General features: G+C 32.1%; 1 protein-coding gene across 1 annotated transcript in view; it reads right to left on the reverse strand.

Annotated features, from left to right (window-relative positions):
• Positions 1-3,563: 3,563 nt before the first annotated feature.
• LOC119832682 overlaps positions 3,564-14,389 on the reverse strand; it is a 36,722-nt gene continuing 25,896 nt past the window's right edge. Inside the window, exons 4-7 of the mRNA XM_038356394.1 lie at positions 8,583-8,660; positions 7,082-7,219; positions 5,767-5,863; positions 3,564-5,339 (exon numbers count right to left, since the gene is read on the reverse strand). Of these exons, the coding sequence (XP_038212322.1) occupies positions 5,186-5,339; positions 5,767-5,863; positions 7,082-7,219; positions 8,583-8,660 (467 nt within the window). The 3' untranslated portion in view covers positions 3,564-5,185. The remainder of the gene's footprint in view (positions 5,340-5,766; positions 5,864-7,081; positions 7,220-8,582; positions 8,661-14,389) is intronic.

Consider the following 14,389-nt stretch of genomic DNA (forward strand, 5'->3'; position numbering starts at 1 on the left):
ATTGGCACGAGCAAGACGCACATCTTGCCAGCGGGACATTAAAACGTCTGTCCTGTTTGTAAAAATAACTATAGCCGTCTACTGACAGAAACGTATGCCTAATAATTATGCCTGAGAATTATAAGATGTTGTGGAACTATGTTATTGTATACAACAAAAATCCTTTGTTTGCAAACTGATATTTAGCTGCTAATGAGTTCTTTGTTCAGCTATCGTAAATCACTGTCAGTTTCGCTTTGATCTCTGATGTAATAATGTTGTAATGCACTTAGTGAGTGACATGACAATCGTATAATGCAACAAAGGGTTTTAATTGTTCCGTGCCTGTATTTCATCTAGCCGAATAAATAAGATTTAAAAGCACACCATGTTAAGAGCAAGTCTATGTTATAATAAAACCGATTATAAAATAAAATCAATTGGACATTTAACATCCATATCTCAATTTATTATTACCAACGGAATTTGAGAAAATATGTAATGTATCATAATGATAAAATCGACTAATGAATTTTGATGAAAATATGCATACATTATTATCTTACTTGTCATATAACCATGATAAGTGTATGTAACACATGCCATCAGAAGCGGATTTTCTATGGCCAGTGTCCAAATAGGGAACGACAAAAGTTATGACAGTCATTTAGAATCGTTATGTTGAATAAAATTTACTCTTGAGGAAAACATAAAACTCAACGCCCAAGGTTAATCTTTTGTATAAATTCTTGAAGATTTAAAATTATTTGGATCTTACTATCATTCAGTTTTGAATTGACGACTTTTATATATTACTAGCTGCACCCGGCAAACGCTGTTCTGCCTTACTCTTATCGTTTAGAGGTAAGAAAAATAGATGTTAGCCGATTCTCAGACCTACCCAATATGCTTACCAAATTTCAGAGGAATCGGTCAAGCCGTTTCGGAGGAGTATAGAGACTAACATTGTGACACGAGAATTTTATATATAAGATATGTTTTTACTTATAGAGAGAAAAACTAAACGATAAACCACCATCTTATTTTCAGAATTATCAATTTAAAAACAACACACTAGATTTCAAAAAAGTTCTCCTTATATGACACCAAAATATTCTGAGACAACAAAGCAAAAACATAAATAAAGTTGAATTGATAACCACCTCCTTTTTTCAATGTCAGTTAAAACGCCATAAAAAAAAGCTTACACAATCCACAAGAAACCTATTAAAATTAATTAGCACAAATATATCTATTACTAAATGGAGCGAGCTTAATCATGTTCCAGAAACTTCTACCAGGAATTAACCTTAAGCTAATTTACTCATCCCTTCAGCAAAAAGGCGAAGGTCAAAGAAATTAAAGCGAAGTTAAGTATACATAGATACGTATAATATAATCCTCCATAAACCTTTCTTATCGCGCCCTTCCTTCCGGGCTGTCGTGCGATGCGATGTTCCGGCTTAGTGCCTAGGTTTATTGTAAGTAAAACCTTGAATGTAAATCTGAAATTCAAAGCATTTGCACTTAGGGCATTTAATTCGACCCAGGAGTAACAGAGGAACTGTTGAAGACATGAATTTATAATGACTGGCTGCAGAATAATGTTTCGATTAAGATTTTTGTTTGCATACATCTTCCTGAGTAATTTACTTTTAGTTTATTTGTTTCGTGGTTATCAATACTGATATTATAAATAGGTAAAGTAATCAAAAAAAGTAATCCCGATATTAAAAATTCTTTTACTAAAACAAGCCACGAAATCTGTAGGCGGTATCGCGAGTCAACCCTAGACGGGACAATCGACTAGTTAAGAAATTTGTATGTTATTAGTATTAAACATACTCAGTAATAAATAAAAATTTTTAGTAATTAAGTTTAGTCCATAACTAACTGGCTATGTGAAGGCGGTTACATTTTTTTGAAGTGAAACTTCTTTAGAATCGTTGTGATTTCAAACCTGATGCAACGGAAAAAACAACGGTAAGAGACACAAATACAAAAATGTGTAGAATGAAGCTGGCAAAGAATGAGACAGAAATATACATGCTATTTTATATATTACATATATTCATCTCATTCTTTTGTCGATTTACTGAAGTTTCACTTCTATCGTGAGTGAATCACACACACACATTTTTTTTAAATAATTACTGTGCTACAATAGTTTGTAGATAAAAATATAGATATAGGAGGTGAACTCCTGATATCTTATAGTTACTTTCATATTTTCCCTAGGTTAAAACTTTCAATCATTCATACAAAATCTAAGATGTTTTTTTTACTTTAAAAAATTGTAGGACACTAACCTTTTTAAAGGCTGGTGGGCACAACCCAGTTCTGGGCAGATGCCAGACTCTCGACAATGCGTGTCTGTAAATAGCTACCGGGGAAAAGTTAATACGACATTTTTCACTCTCGATATAATTTGCGACTTTCTACCTTAAGACAATGTCATTAAGTTCTCATTGCACTGTGACTCTTTTAACGAGATGGACCGACGATTAACACAGGTATTCTCGTTATTTCTTTTGGTATGTTTGTAGTTACTAATGTAGTGGCCGAGATAACATTACAATAGAAAGTGTAAACAATTGTATTAACCTACTTCAACAGATGAGTATACTGTACATCAATGATTCCAAATATTTTTAACTCGTAGATTAAAACTTCCCTGGCAGAACTATCTATCCCTACTAATATCTGCGAAAGTAACTCTGTCTGTCTGTCTGTTACGATTTTACGCCTAAATCAGTGAACGGATTTTGATGAAATTTGGTATGAAGATAGAACTGAACTTAGGAAAGGACACATGATGCCTTTTATTGCGAAGAAAATGGTAGAAGGGGTTGAATAGGGGATGAAAGTTTGTATAGAAGTTCATCATGTAAGATTCTTTCACGCCTAAACCACTTAATCAATTTTGACAAATACTCTTAACCTTGGGAAAGACTAAGTGATATAACCGAATTATACGCGGGCGAAGCGGCGGGTGGAAAGCTAGTATTACAATAATCTTTACAAAGCATCAATGCCTCAAGCAATATTGTACCGATATAACATGTATGAAGCTGTGAGTTTCTGTGTAAAGAGCTCAGATGTGACTTATCTTTAACAATAAGAATAATATACTTTGACTGTATCATTTTATAAATCGTTATAACACTGCGAGCTTGTCTTATACATTGTACATAATATAACTAGTATTGCAACAGCATAAGAGAATAAAACAATGTATTATATGAAGATTTTTATTGAATCAATAGGCCAAACATGTGAAAGACATTACACAATACAAACATGGAATAATATATAACTCAGAGTGGACGAGTGAAAAGTTTTCCAACAGGTATTTCGTGTGAGTATATGGAGTTCCAGGCAATAAAATTGTACATAAATGACTATTAGAAGAGTGATTGAATGTTTGAATAACTTCACTTATTCAATAGAATAAAAAAAAAAAATATCGCAAATGTAAACTGCAGACGACAAAACTACCGACGATTGTGAAGATACTTTTTATGGCGATATTAATCAGTTTGAAAGAAAAATCGCAAATAAAACAAATTATTATAGGTTCTTTGAAAAACTATACTATCCTAGTGAAAATAATTTATCGTCTGAATCCCCATACTTACAATATCCATAAGAATGCATAAAAAGAAACCTTCCTAATCTGCTACTAAAATTAATTTAAGGCGTAATTTGAATATTTATATAAACAGTGGTCTTTTATATAACAATAAAATGTTGAATATATAATAGTAAATGTAAATAGATTGATTAAAGATAACAGTTACAATCTTACGTAAATATCTTAACATTAAATTTGGCAAAAAAGTAAGTTCAAGGCACAGCAAATAAAGTTTCAGTGCATAAGTTTATAGGAGTATTACTAGTTGACTAGAACAAATAAGTACGATAACAAGAGATCTAATTGAGTGTGAATCCGCGATGGTATTTTTATATAAGAGAAAAGTTTTAGCATTTCATAGACTGAGAGTTTGATTTCACTTTAAAATAGAAATTCCCCGTCGACGGTACAATCTTGTGACGTTGGACATACAAGGGCTAAGATACACATTCCCTGCAGTGGCCTTCACATCAAGGTTACTTATTACACAAGCGAAAGTAGCACTTTACAGAAAAGGGTATTTGTTATAGATTTTATGAACAATTGCTTAGGTTAGTGTGTAGATATATGTGACTGCTCCGTAGATAAAATCCTTCTAAATGAAAGTAAGATTATTTGAACCAATTTCTATTCTGTTTTGCATGGTTGTTTCAAATTTTATACGTATCCTTCAAAATTCAATATATTTTTGGATTCACACATTTAGATGATAACCTAAGTAAGTTATGGTCAAAATTTAATAATAGAAATTATTGTAGTATTAGATAATTACCGTCGTTAAAGAAAACAAGAAATTGGTCTTTTATGTCAAAATATTTTAATGTTATTTTACCTTTTCACTTTTTTATAATTTTGTTGTCACTCACCCAAACAAGATTTTTACATACGATTTTTATGGATTAGCATTAAAATTAGTTTATTAAATACACTCTAAAATTAAACTGTTTGTACTCGTATCGTATATTACAATTGTACAGCACAATTAGCAATTTCAAAAAGGCAGTATTATTTCGCCTTAATAATAATATGTTTCTATCGATATGAAGAATAACTCTTTGAATTTATTTTATCCTTAGTTAAAATGAAGAGTTTCAATATATTCTTTTAGATTTTCATTTAGGGCTCCATAAAATCTGAAATATATGTAATAGATAAGATTATAAATGAGTGTTGCAATACAAATAGCATGAGCAAATACGTTGGAAATGAAATAAAAGATTGGACGCACAGTCCTAGTCTTACTTAAATACTAATCATATTTACTTAAATAAATAGACATAAAGCTAATATACTTCGTTAATCCTATAAGTCATAACCACAATATCAACATAATAAAACCACATGCAAGCGAATGGCGATTGAACGCTTATAAGATTAACAAAGAAATCTAAAATTGAAAAAATTAAAGGTAAGTTCCGTTGAGAGCGTTAGGCTCTTGAATGTTTTAACATCTAGCGTATTTGGAAGACTTTCGAATATTGTTTTAGCTTTGGTCATTTGAGCACTGTTCAGTGGAGACTCGTGGAAGTGTCCTTTGGACCTGGCTGGTCGCCTGTGTGGAAGCCTGAAAGGTCATCGACCTATGATGGTCGGTTCGTCCGCCATAGCAAGCTCGTCGGTGGCCGCCTTGTCGCCTTTCCTTTTGCGGGAGTACCACAGGAAAGAGGCCGCAGCGAAGAAGTTTACAAGCACGACGAACCACGCTAAAAAGTAACTGACGTGGAAGCTAGAAATAAACAAAATGGTTATTAACAATAACAAAGATATTTAAGAAAAGTTAAAGGTGTGTTGAATTAAATTGATATTTACTTATATTTGATAATATATTGCATTAATTATGTGCAAATTTAATTCATTTATAATTATCAGGGTACTTTAACAGTTTTGTATTATGTAGGCATGAAAATAAAAAAATAACACTTAAATGCATATCCTATTGTTTCTTTATACATAGTGCTCATCAGAGAATAATATCCACTAATAGCATTATCAATTCAATATGATTAATTCAATTAGACATAAGATATTCTAAACTGTAATTAAATTAGCTCAATCATGCATTATGGGATAATTTATAAGCTAAAATATTTTAGAAATTCAATCATATAATAATTATAAACCTCAAAAAATATGCAATTCGTTTTATTACTTACTAATGGTAGGCACGTTCTGGATAAATATATTTGACATTTTTCTTCATGTGGTCCACAGATGACATTGTTACTTGCACCACAACAAATGTGCATGAAGCTGAAAATTTTAATCCTATGAAAACTGTATCAAATTTAATCCTAGTTGTTTGTAAGCGAGCGAGTGAACGAACGAGTTTTATTAAATTTAATAATGAAAATAAATCAATGTTTGCTGGCTCTCACACTGCCAAAGATTATACAATGGGAAAGTTTGGGTGTAGACATTACCTACGTTGTGTTAAAACGTATTTTACTTATGCATTCACAGGTTAAAAGCGAAGTATTATAACAAAATTCAGGTTATCAGATATATAATAGAACATAATGTATGTTTAATAAATCATACTTTGCTTTTTACATTGACTACAGTCATTTTCTAGCATAGACTGATAGAAAATGTTAATGGCCTATTCATTACTGAGCAAAAACAAGAATGAAGATCTACTCTCTCTCTCTACTACATTGTTATTTATTTATTCTAAAGGATGATAGTGATGCTTAATTAAAACTATGACACAAAATAGCAAATTATTGGTATCGTTAAAAGCAAACAGAAATGCTTTATCGACGTAATTGTTTGCAATATATTTGCGAATGCATTTATAATTTAATTTAACATTAAGATTAATGTTTATACAATATGTTATTGAAATGAGACACCTGAGCGCCATTTATTCGTGGTTATATAGGATACGGCCAAAAATAACAAAGGTTGTTTTCTTGTTGTTATAAATGAATTGCATAACGTTATTTACAACTCACAAGCGAATTAAAGGCGCGGAAAATTCATATATTTTCGGGGTAAATTTGGTGTGTAAAACAAGTAATCTAATTTAAAGAGAAATGGCTCTCAGGGGCTGCTTTTCACTAAATAAAAGGCGCGGTAGTAATTTCACGCATTGTACACACGCGAGCTTAGCAATATTATTTTTTTTTTTAAACAAAGAATTTGTGATTATGTATTTTATAAAACGTAAGAAAATTTACTCTATCTATTGTGTGAATTTGGAATTATTTGTTTTTATATTCTGAAGTGCTTTGAATTCCTTTACATCGAGTAAAAATCGATTGATTTCTGCTGATATTATTTCATTTTTAGTTTCAAATACTTCGAAAACTTGGTTACGCGTATATCTTTAAAATTTTGTAATCAATATCCATCAGACTATTCCTAAGGACCATTTCCCAATGGAGATATTATTTCCCTCACTTTTCTTATCCTAAACTGTGAGATAACAATTACAGGACGTGTAGGTATACTCGTATGTATACTTACTGCTAATGAAGTGTATGCCTGCAGCAAGTCGCTTGAACATATACCTGGGGTTGCGAAAGGTATACATAGAGAAGCCGCACCCCATCGCCATGACAAACAAGCTTATAATTCCGAATGATATCATTGTCCTTACGTAATCTGTGAACAAAGTTGTGTTTGAGCCAAAATGTGGGTATATTTGATTTTTCATGTTTTTCATATCATATTATCTTGATACATGAAATGGGATATCATTCCATGGATCATCATGAATGGTATTAAATATATTATATGCAGAAATACATTTTTAGTTTCCTAACAGTAACAAATCAATTAACCAGTTCCCGCCAAAATATAATCTGTTACGTGTTTGTATCAGCACGATGAATATCATAATTCTGTTTTAAGTAAATCAGCTCTGCAAAAGCAATTATGGCGTAGCTCGAGGCGCCGCCATTTTTAATTCTACCTCGCCATTAGAGTGATTATGCACTATACATACCACCTACTCTGTCACTTTGGCAAAAGAATACGAATTCGTGAAAGTGCAGTCATTTGCATTAAACCTTTTTTCTCTTTACTTATGAAGATGCTTATCCCAAGATTTTGACTATGTTGAAAAAAAAAATAGATAGTCATTTAGTAATAAAAGTTGACACGATTAATTTGATTATATTTATATAGCGTATGTATAGACACTATATAAATATTATCAAGTATATAGTGTAAGTATATGGATACGTACTAAGAAGTTCCACGACGCATTAAGATTTCTTTTTACTTAATATAAAAGTTAAAAAAAACAATCCGGGTGGAGCCGGGGCTAGCAGGTAGTTAAATTTTAAGAGAATTTTAAGACCTCTTAAATATTGAATAAGTTTCCATGACAACATAATAGAGATGAATCAGATACTGAGAATCCTGCCACCAAATTATAATTTATATATTTACCATTAATAGGCACTGAAAGAAATGTCAAACTCCCTTTTTTTATATTATAGCAGGCAATGGAGCTGAAGTTTTAGACCTAAGGTCAAATTGCAGACCTTACGCCTCTGGATTGCCGACTTTCAGGAAGGATTGACGACAGGAATATAGGAAAGGACTGGGAAGAGTAAGGAAAAGGATATGGGCCCCCGGCTCCCCCACTCACCGTACGAAACACAATAACATGCTATTATTTCACGACGGTTTTCTGTGGGGGTGTGGTACTTCCCCGATGGAAGCTGTCCTAATTCATGCCGAACCGTGCTCGACTCCCACATACAGAATCACATAGGTAATGACTAAGATAAAAGATAATTAATATATATAGAGTAAATCCGATTTTATTATTTTAAATTAGAAACATTATATTAAAGCAATAGTACTTGTGGGTCAGATTTATGTAACACAAAAATATTTCAAACAAAAACTCACGTTACTCCAGAATAATATAATTTCGAAGATTAAAAGATATAAGTTGTTATCAAATTTCGGTTAACATTGAATCAAACATAAATAGAAAGTTTAAAGTACTCACTTGCGACATCAATATCATACGCGGGATCCGCAGGCTTGCCATTTTTCATTGCTGGCTGCGCTAAATAATTCGTACAATCTGGAACAGAAGAATATAGATGAAAGCATTGACATTGCAGGGCGTTATGAGAAAAATACTCTAAAACTGCGTTGTTGATTAAAAATACATTTTATAAATTGTTGCGGTATCTATCTACTATTACGATAGATCTTTTTACAGTGAAGTTTTTGAAATAATGGACTACACAATAATGAAGTATTTTCGATTTTCGTCTACATAATAACAAGAAGCTATTAATACAATTCAATAATACTTATTACTTACTATTATAATACAATTCCCTATCAATAATAACAATAATCGCATCACGGACATCGGTTGAAAATAAATTGTTCTAGACATAATATAAAATTTTGTATCAAAAGAACGTTTATTATTTGAATAGCAAATGGAATGTTGCTTTTACACGATATATATACACAGGATTGTGGTACAAAATTATCCTTCCAAAAATAGAGTTAAATTCTCCAAAACGGCACCGGGTGTTTATTACCTACGGTTACGATGCTATAAATATGGCCCTTGAATCCGACTAGACTGTTTTACGACATGTAATTAATTCCCGATATATTATTAAAGCCAAAACATTTAACTATGGAACGATAAAATGGTCCATACTGAGATATTTTATTTTATTGTTCGCTTTGAAGTGTTTTCATGTGTTTCTGTTTCAAATAAATTCCAATTATATTTGTGAATTGAAATTGGAACATATTTGGAATCTGGAATAGATTTAATAGAAAATATGGTTAGAATTTGAAGAGAATACCTATACAACATGTTGACGTAAGATTGTAAAAACCGATGGATTATAATCTAATTGGGAGATTATATTCTATCAACAAATTGTGATCTGATTCGGTTGCAATTTAACGCATTTTTTATATAAACTATAATGCGAATACTAGTTACGTAGTTATATCGTGAGGATCATATTTCTGTGTAATATTCAACCTATTCTATCATATTGAATGCCAATTTGACAATTTTACCGATTGAACGTTGATAGATTATAATTTAGTGCAAAATAATACAGTAAATCGTTAGCCGTATGTTACAAGTAACAATTTATTGACAGGTTACAATCATGAGAAAATCTAGAACGTAATATTATATCAACAATGAATAAAAAATTCTGAAATGATAATTCCAATGAAGTCTTAATGTAATCTTTTAGAGTTGTAGGTATTAGTGGGCATGTTTTGAAGTGAGTGAGCTATTATATTACTTGACTATAATTATCCTAACTGAACATTTTTTTAATAATTATAGATTGCCCTACTGTTAATAATAACTGATGATTAAACATTCCAGAACATTCTTTTGAGATTATTTTATAAACAGAATCATACCAACCCGATGCAGATGGAATTGATTTTATACACAGAGAGCACAATATTATAAACTAATATAACCTGTACAAAACTTAGAAAACCCGCTCAAAACGAGGAGAAAATTAATAATGAATTTTGCAAACATGTCTTGCGTTGCGCGCGCGGATTGACACGTTTATCCGCATAACATTATCGTACTGAAATCGCATCGGGATCACAAACGGCTATTAATATGTAGTAATTTCTGTTTGCACAGCGTTAACTGTGAACAGAGGCATTGTTTATTTATTTACGTACGTAACAACGTATATCGTATAGATTTAGAACGATGGCGACTTGAAAGAACCAACGTGGTATTTTTATCGGTGACTATAAATCTTATTGTGTGTGTAGGAGTGAACTGTTTATTTTTTGTGTATTCTGCTGATTCCCCCTAGATACCGCTCTGCCTAAAGTGAGCGACGGTCGTTGGTTTTTGGATAGATGGGTCTTTTGTTTGGTGTTCTTTAAAACTCCATCTTGAATTTATTTTTGAAAGATATTAGCAAGACGAGTTGACCTGACAGATGGAAACTAATGATTGTAAATATTGACGACTTACGTACGGCTTATGTACCTGCCTACTGAATGACTAAATTAAGGTTTCACATATGTTATTTATAAATTGAAATGAGATGTTATATAGTGTACAAATTAATCATCATCATCATCATGTCATATAATGTACAAATTAATCTTCCCAGCCCATATATTATGTTCTCACTGCTGGGACACAGGCCTCCTATGAGGGTTCAGGCCAAAATCCACCACGCCGGCCAATGCTGGTTGGCAGATGACACATGTAGTGTAGTATGTACTTTTGATTCTTGGACATGACGGTGACGATGTTTTCCTTCACCGTTTTAAGCAGTGGTGATGTTATTCACATGTGCAGATAAATTGAAAAGTTAATTTATTTCCTGCACGCTCGCCCGGTCTCGAACCCCGACTTATCGATTTTGAAGTCCGAGGTCTAGTCGAGTCTCACTACTGAGCCACTCCTGCACACATACACACACAATTAATTTTAATTAAAATTATAGTTATAAATAAATAATTAAATACTAAAATAAATAATAATGTCCAAGCAAACCAATGACCAAAAAGTTTGAGTTTGCGTGTGGGTTTCTCTTCTACTATTAAATGAAATATACATAATACTTTACTTTTCATTTCAAATAGACATTTTCTGTCCAACTACAACCTCAGTTCTTAACAACATTTTGATCAATGATAACATCAATTTTTCGAGTCAATGACGATCACCGAAGCATGTGACATCAAATTCCGTATTCATTGGATACCATTGAACAAGGAAGTGTCACTTTTGACGGACGCGTAAAAAGTAAGGCAACATTTTATTTTGGTAAACACCAACGTGCCAAGTTCGAGGAAGGATACTCGCCAAACACAACGGAAAACATTTTGGCACAAGTATGCAGCCACGTACAAAATAATACATTCTGCATAAATCAATTCGCGCTAATTGATACCACAGATAATTCAGGTACCTACACCATTTGTCCGTTGGCCGCCCCAAGTACCGTTGGGCGGACCAAGTAACCAACGATTTAGTGGCACTGCGCAGAAGTGATTGGTCAAACATCGTTCCGTGCCGGGATAAATGGCGTCTTTTGTTGTTGGAGGCCAAGACCCACATTGGGGTCACTGCGCCAGATGAGTAAGTAAGTAAGTAAGTACACCATTTGTAATTCATTTAAATGAACAGGGAAACAAGTCAAAGGAAATTGAATGGGTGTGACTGTACAGATTTTTGTCGATAATAATGTAAATTTGCAATAGAATTTAGTAACGAGTTGGCTCGTAATCAGATCGGACATTAATTGGGTATTATTTGGTTAGTTAAAATAGACTTAGAGCAAGCACATTAATGTAAAAGGTTTGCGTAATCAAATCTACTATATAGTTAACGTATGTATATATGCCGGTATGTTAGTTTTTCATTCAAACATGCATTTTTTTTATTTCACTCATTCATTAGATTCATATAATTCATTCAAAGAATTTAATCCCTGCATATATCTGCGCTTTAGCGCTTAAGATTTAATCGTTATGTTTATGAAAAAATGAACGTCAAAATTGAATGATAAGAAGCTTTAAATCTTGCTGCTAAAGGTTTTAATATTGATAATGGCTTCGATAATAGTTTTAATTGTCACCGAGGATGGATGAGAACTGTAAATCGATTGTTTTAAATCTCTTTGTCTACACCTGACAGATAAATTTATATTACATATATTCATTTGTTTATTAAAGGGTTTACTAGTAATTGTTACACACACAAACAAGTATACATCTTATCAATCATAATGCAAAGTGTACAATTTCTTGTAGGTAAACACCACATGTAAACAAAATACATTATAATCTTATTTTTATGTTTTGGAGAATAAAGAAAATACAAATTACATTAAATCTAACCAATTTGTTGGACAAGCTGATGGACCACAAACTTTCATTTATTTAGACTTAGGGAAAACATACATCTTCAGCATATTTATTGTGAAGTCTACAGCCAGTCTACAGAGTGTGAACAATAAATATGAGCATATTGGAAATTAGTTTCTACCGACCATTGATACAAGTTTTGAATTAATGCTATTGGAATCACTTGAGTATAACTAAATGATTCGTGTCTCTCATAACAAACAGCATGAGAAAATTAGTTGCCAGAAAGTTGAAAAAATTCAAAAAGAACTGTTAGCGAGCCAGCCGTACCTACTCGAAACCGATGAAAACCAGCGGTGGAAAAGTTTATCTGCAAGTTATCCAAACGTGGGGTGTATTTGGCACTGCATGAACTTACTTCGAAAACTTTTTTTATATTATTCTGCCATATATAACGGTAAGTCCATTTTTCCATTTCACATTTCTTCAGACTTTAACATCATTCTTCTCATATTATAAACTCAAATTCATTAACGTATTCATGCATTAGTAATAAGCTTCCATTACAATCATTCCTATCCCTTGGCAAGCGATTCTAATGAGTCAACAATTAGTTGTGCGTTTAATAGTTTCGTTGTCATTAATATTTAGATGCACTTTATAGACGTCTTATATAGTTCTGGCGCCCAACCGGAATCCGGTGAAGCATTGGATTTAACGTGTTCCACATAATGGAATTACTGAAATGATTCTCCATATAATCTAAAATTACCGTAATTATTGAAAACCAATGTTGAAACCGGGTGTTACGATTACAATTCAATATTTTAATGTCAGATTTTCTGCGTAAAATTAATCGATGCATTTTGAAGAATCTACAATTTCATCGCTTCGATATTAACTTTTAAAGAAATTAAAAAGTGACTTATTATTTTTGTTATTTGACCCGACGCATTGTATCCCCATGACCACCCTCGCTGTAGCGTTCAAAACGATGGGTTGAAATTATTCATATTTATAATGAAAAAATCGCGTTTAAGATCCATTAAAAATTCTTAAATTTCTAAATATATCATACCCGCTTAAAATCAAATACAAGAAAATACAATTTTAGCACTGCAAACCAAAGCAATGCTGAATTCGAATGATATTATAACCAAATACTGAAAGGATCAGAGTAAACTTCGAATGATTTTCGCTTTGAGTGCTGTCAAGTAAATGCATTTGATGATGGGTGCAATTAAAATGCGTACAGAAGAAAATTGGCAAACATCTGCACGTTAGCTTGCCGATCAACTAATTATTTGGCAAACGCTATTTGGAACTAAGAAAACATTGTACTATGTTCACAACAGTATGACTAAGAGCTTCAATTCGAGTTATCAGGATAGGTAGTTATTTAGGTATTAAGAAAATAAAAGAAAGTATTTCGTGAATATGTGCGTAACTAAATATGTGATATCGAAATGTTTGTCTAAGAAGTACATTATATGATGAATTTATGAAGTAGCTCGAACAGATTTAGGTGAAATTATAAAAATGTGAATAATAATTTATAAGCAATGTGGTGTAATATATCTTTTTTATGTTTTGTGTGTTTTATTAGATGCATTGTAATTAATGGAGTATCGAAAATATTTCCGTTAACCATGAAACGTATAACAATACGTCATTTCTAGAAAAACTTAAAACAGATGGGGCCCGTTACTAGGGAATACTGTTAGTGTTCTTAATAATAGGTAAACATATTGATGGCATTAACTACCGTCTGCGCAAACCAAGCTAAATTATGAAGACGTAGTGGATATACAAAAACTCTACTCATACCTATTTTTGAACCATTCAATGGTTCGCTTATTCTATAGAAGTTAATACAGATTTTACATGGATTGTCATCTATATAAGTTGGGGATGATATGAGTTTAATACTAAAATGCTATGTGGGACTGGAAGTAAGGGGTAAAA

This window comes from Zerene cesonia, chromosome 15 (genome assembly GCF_012273895.1).
Source record: "Zerene cesonia ecotype Mississippi chromosome 15, Zerene_cesonia_1.1, whole genome shotgun sequence".
Taxonomy (NCBI): Eukaryota; Metazoa; Arthropoda; class Insecta; order Lepidoptera; family Pieridae; genus Zerene; species Zerene cesonia.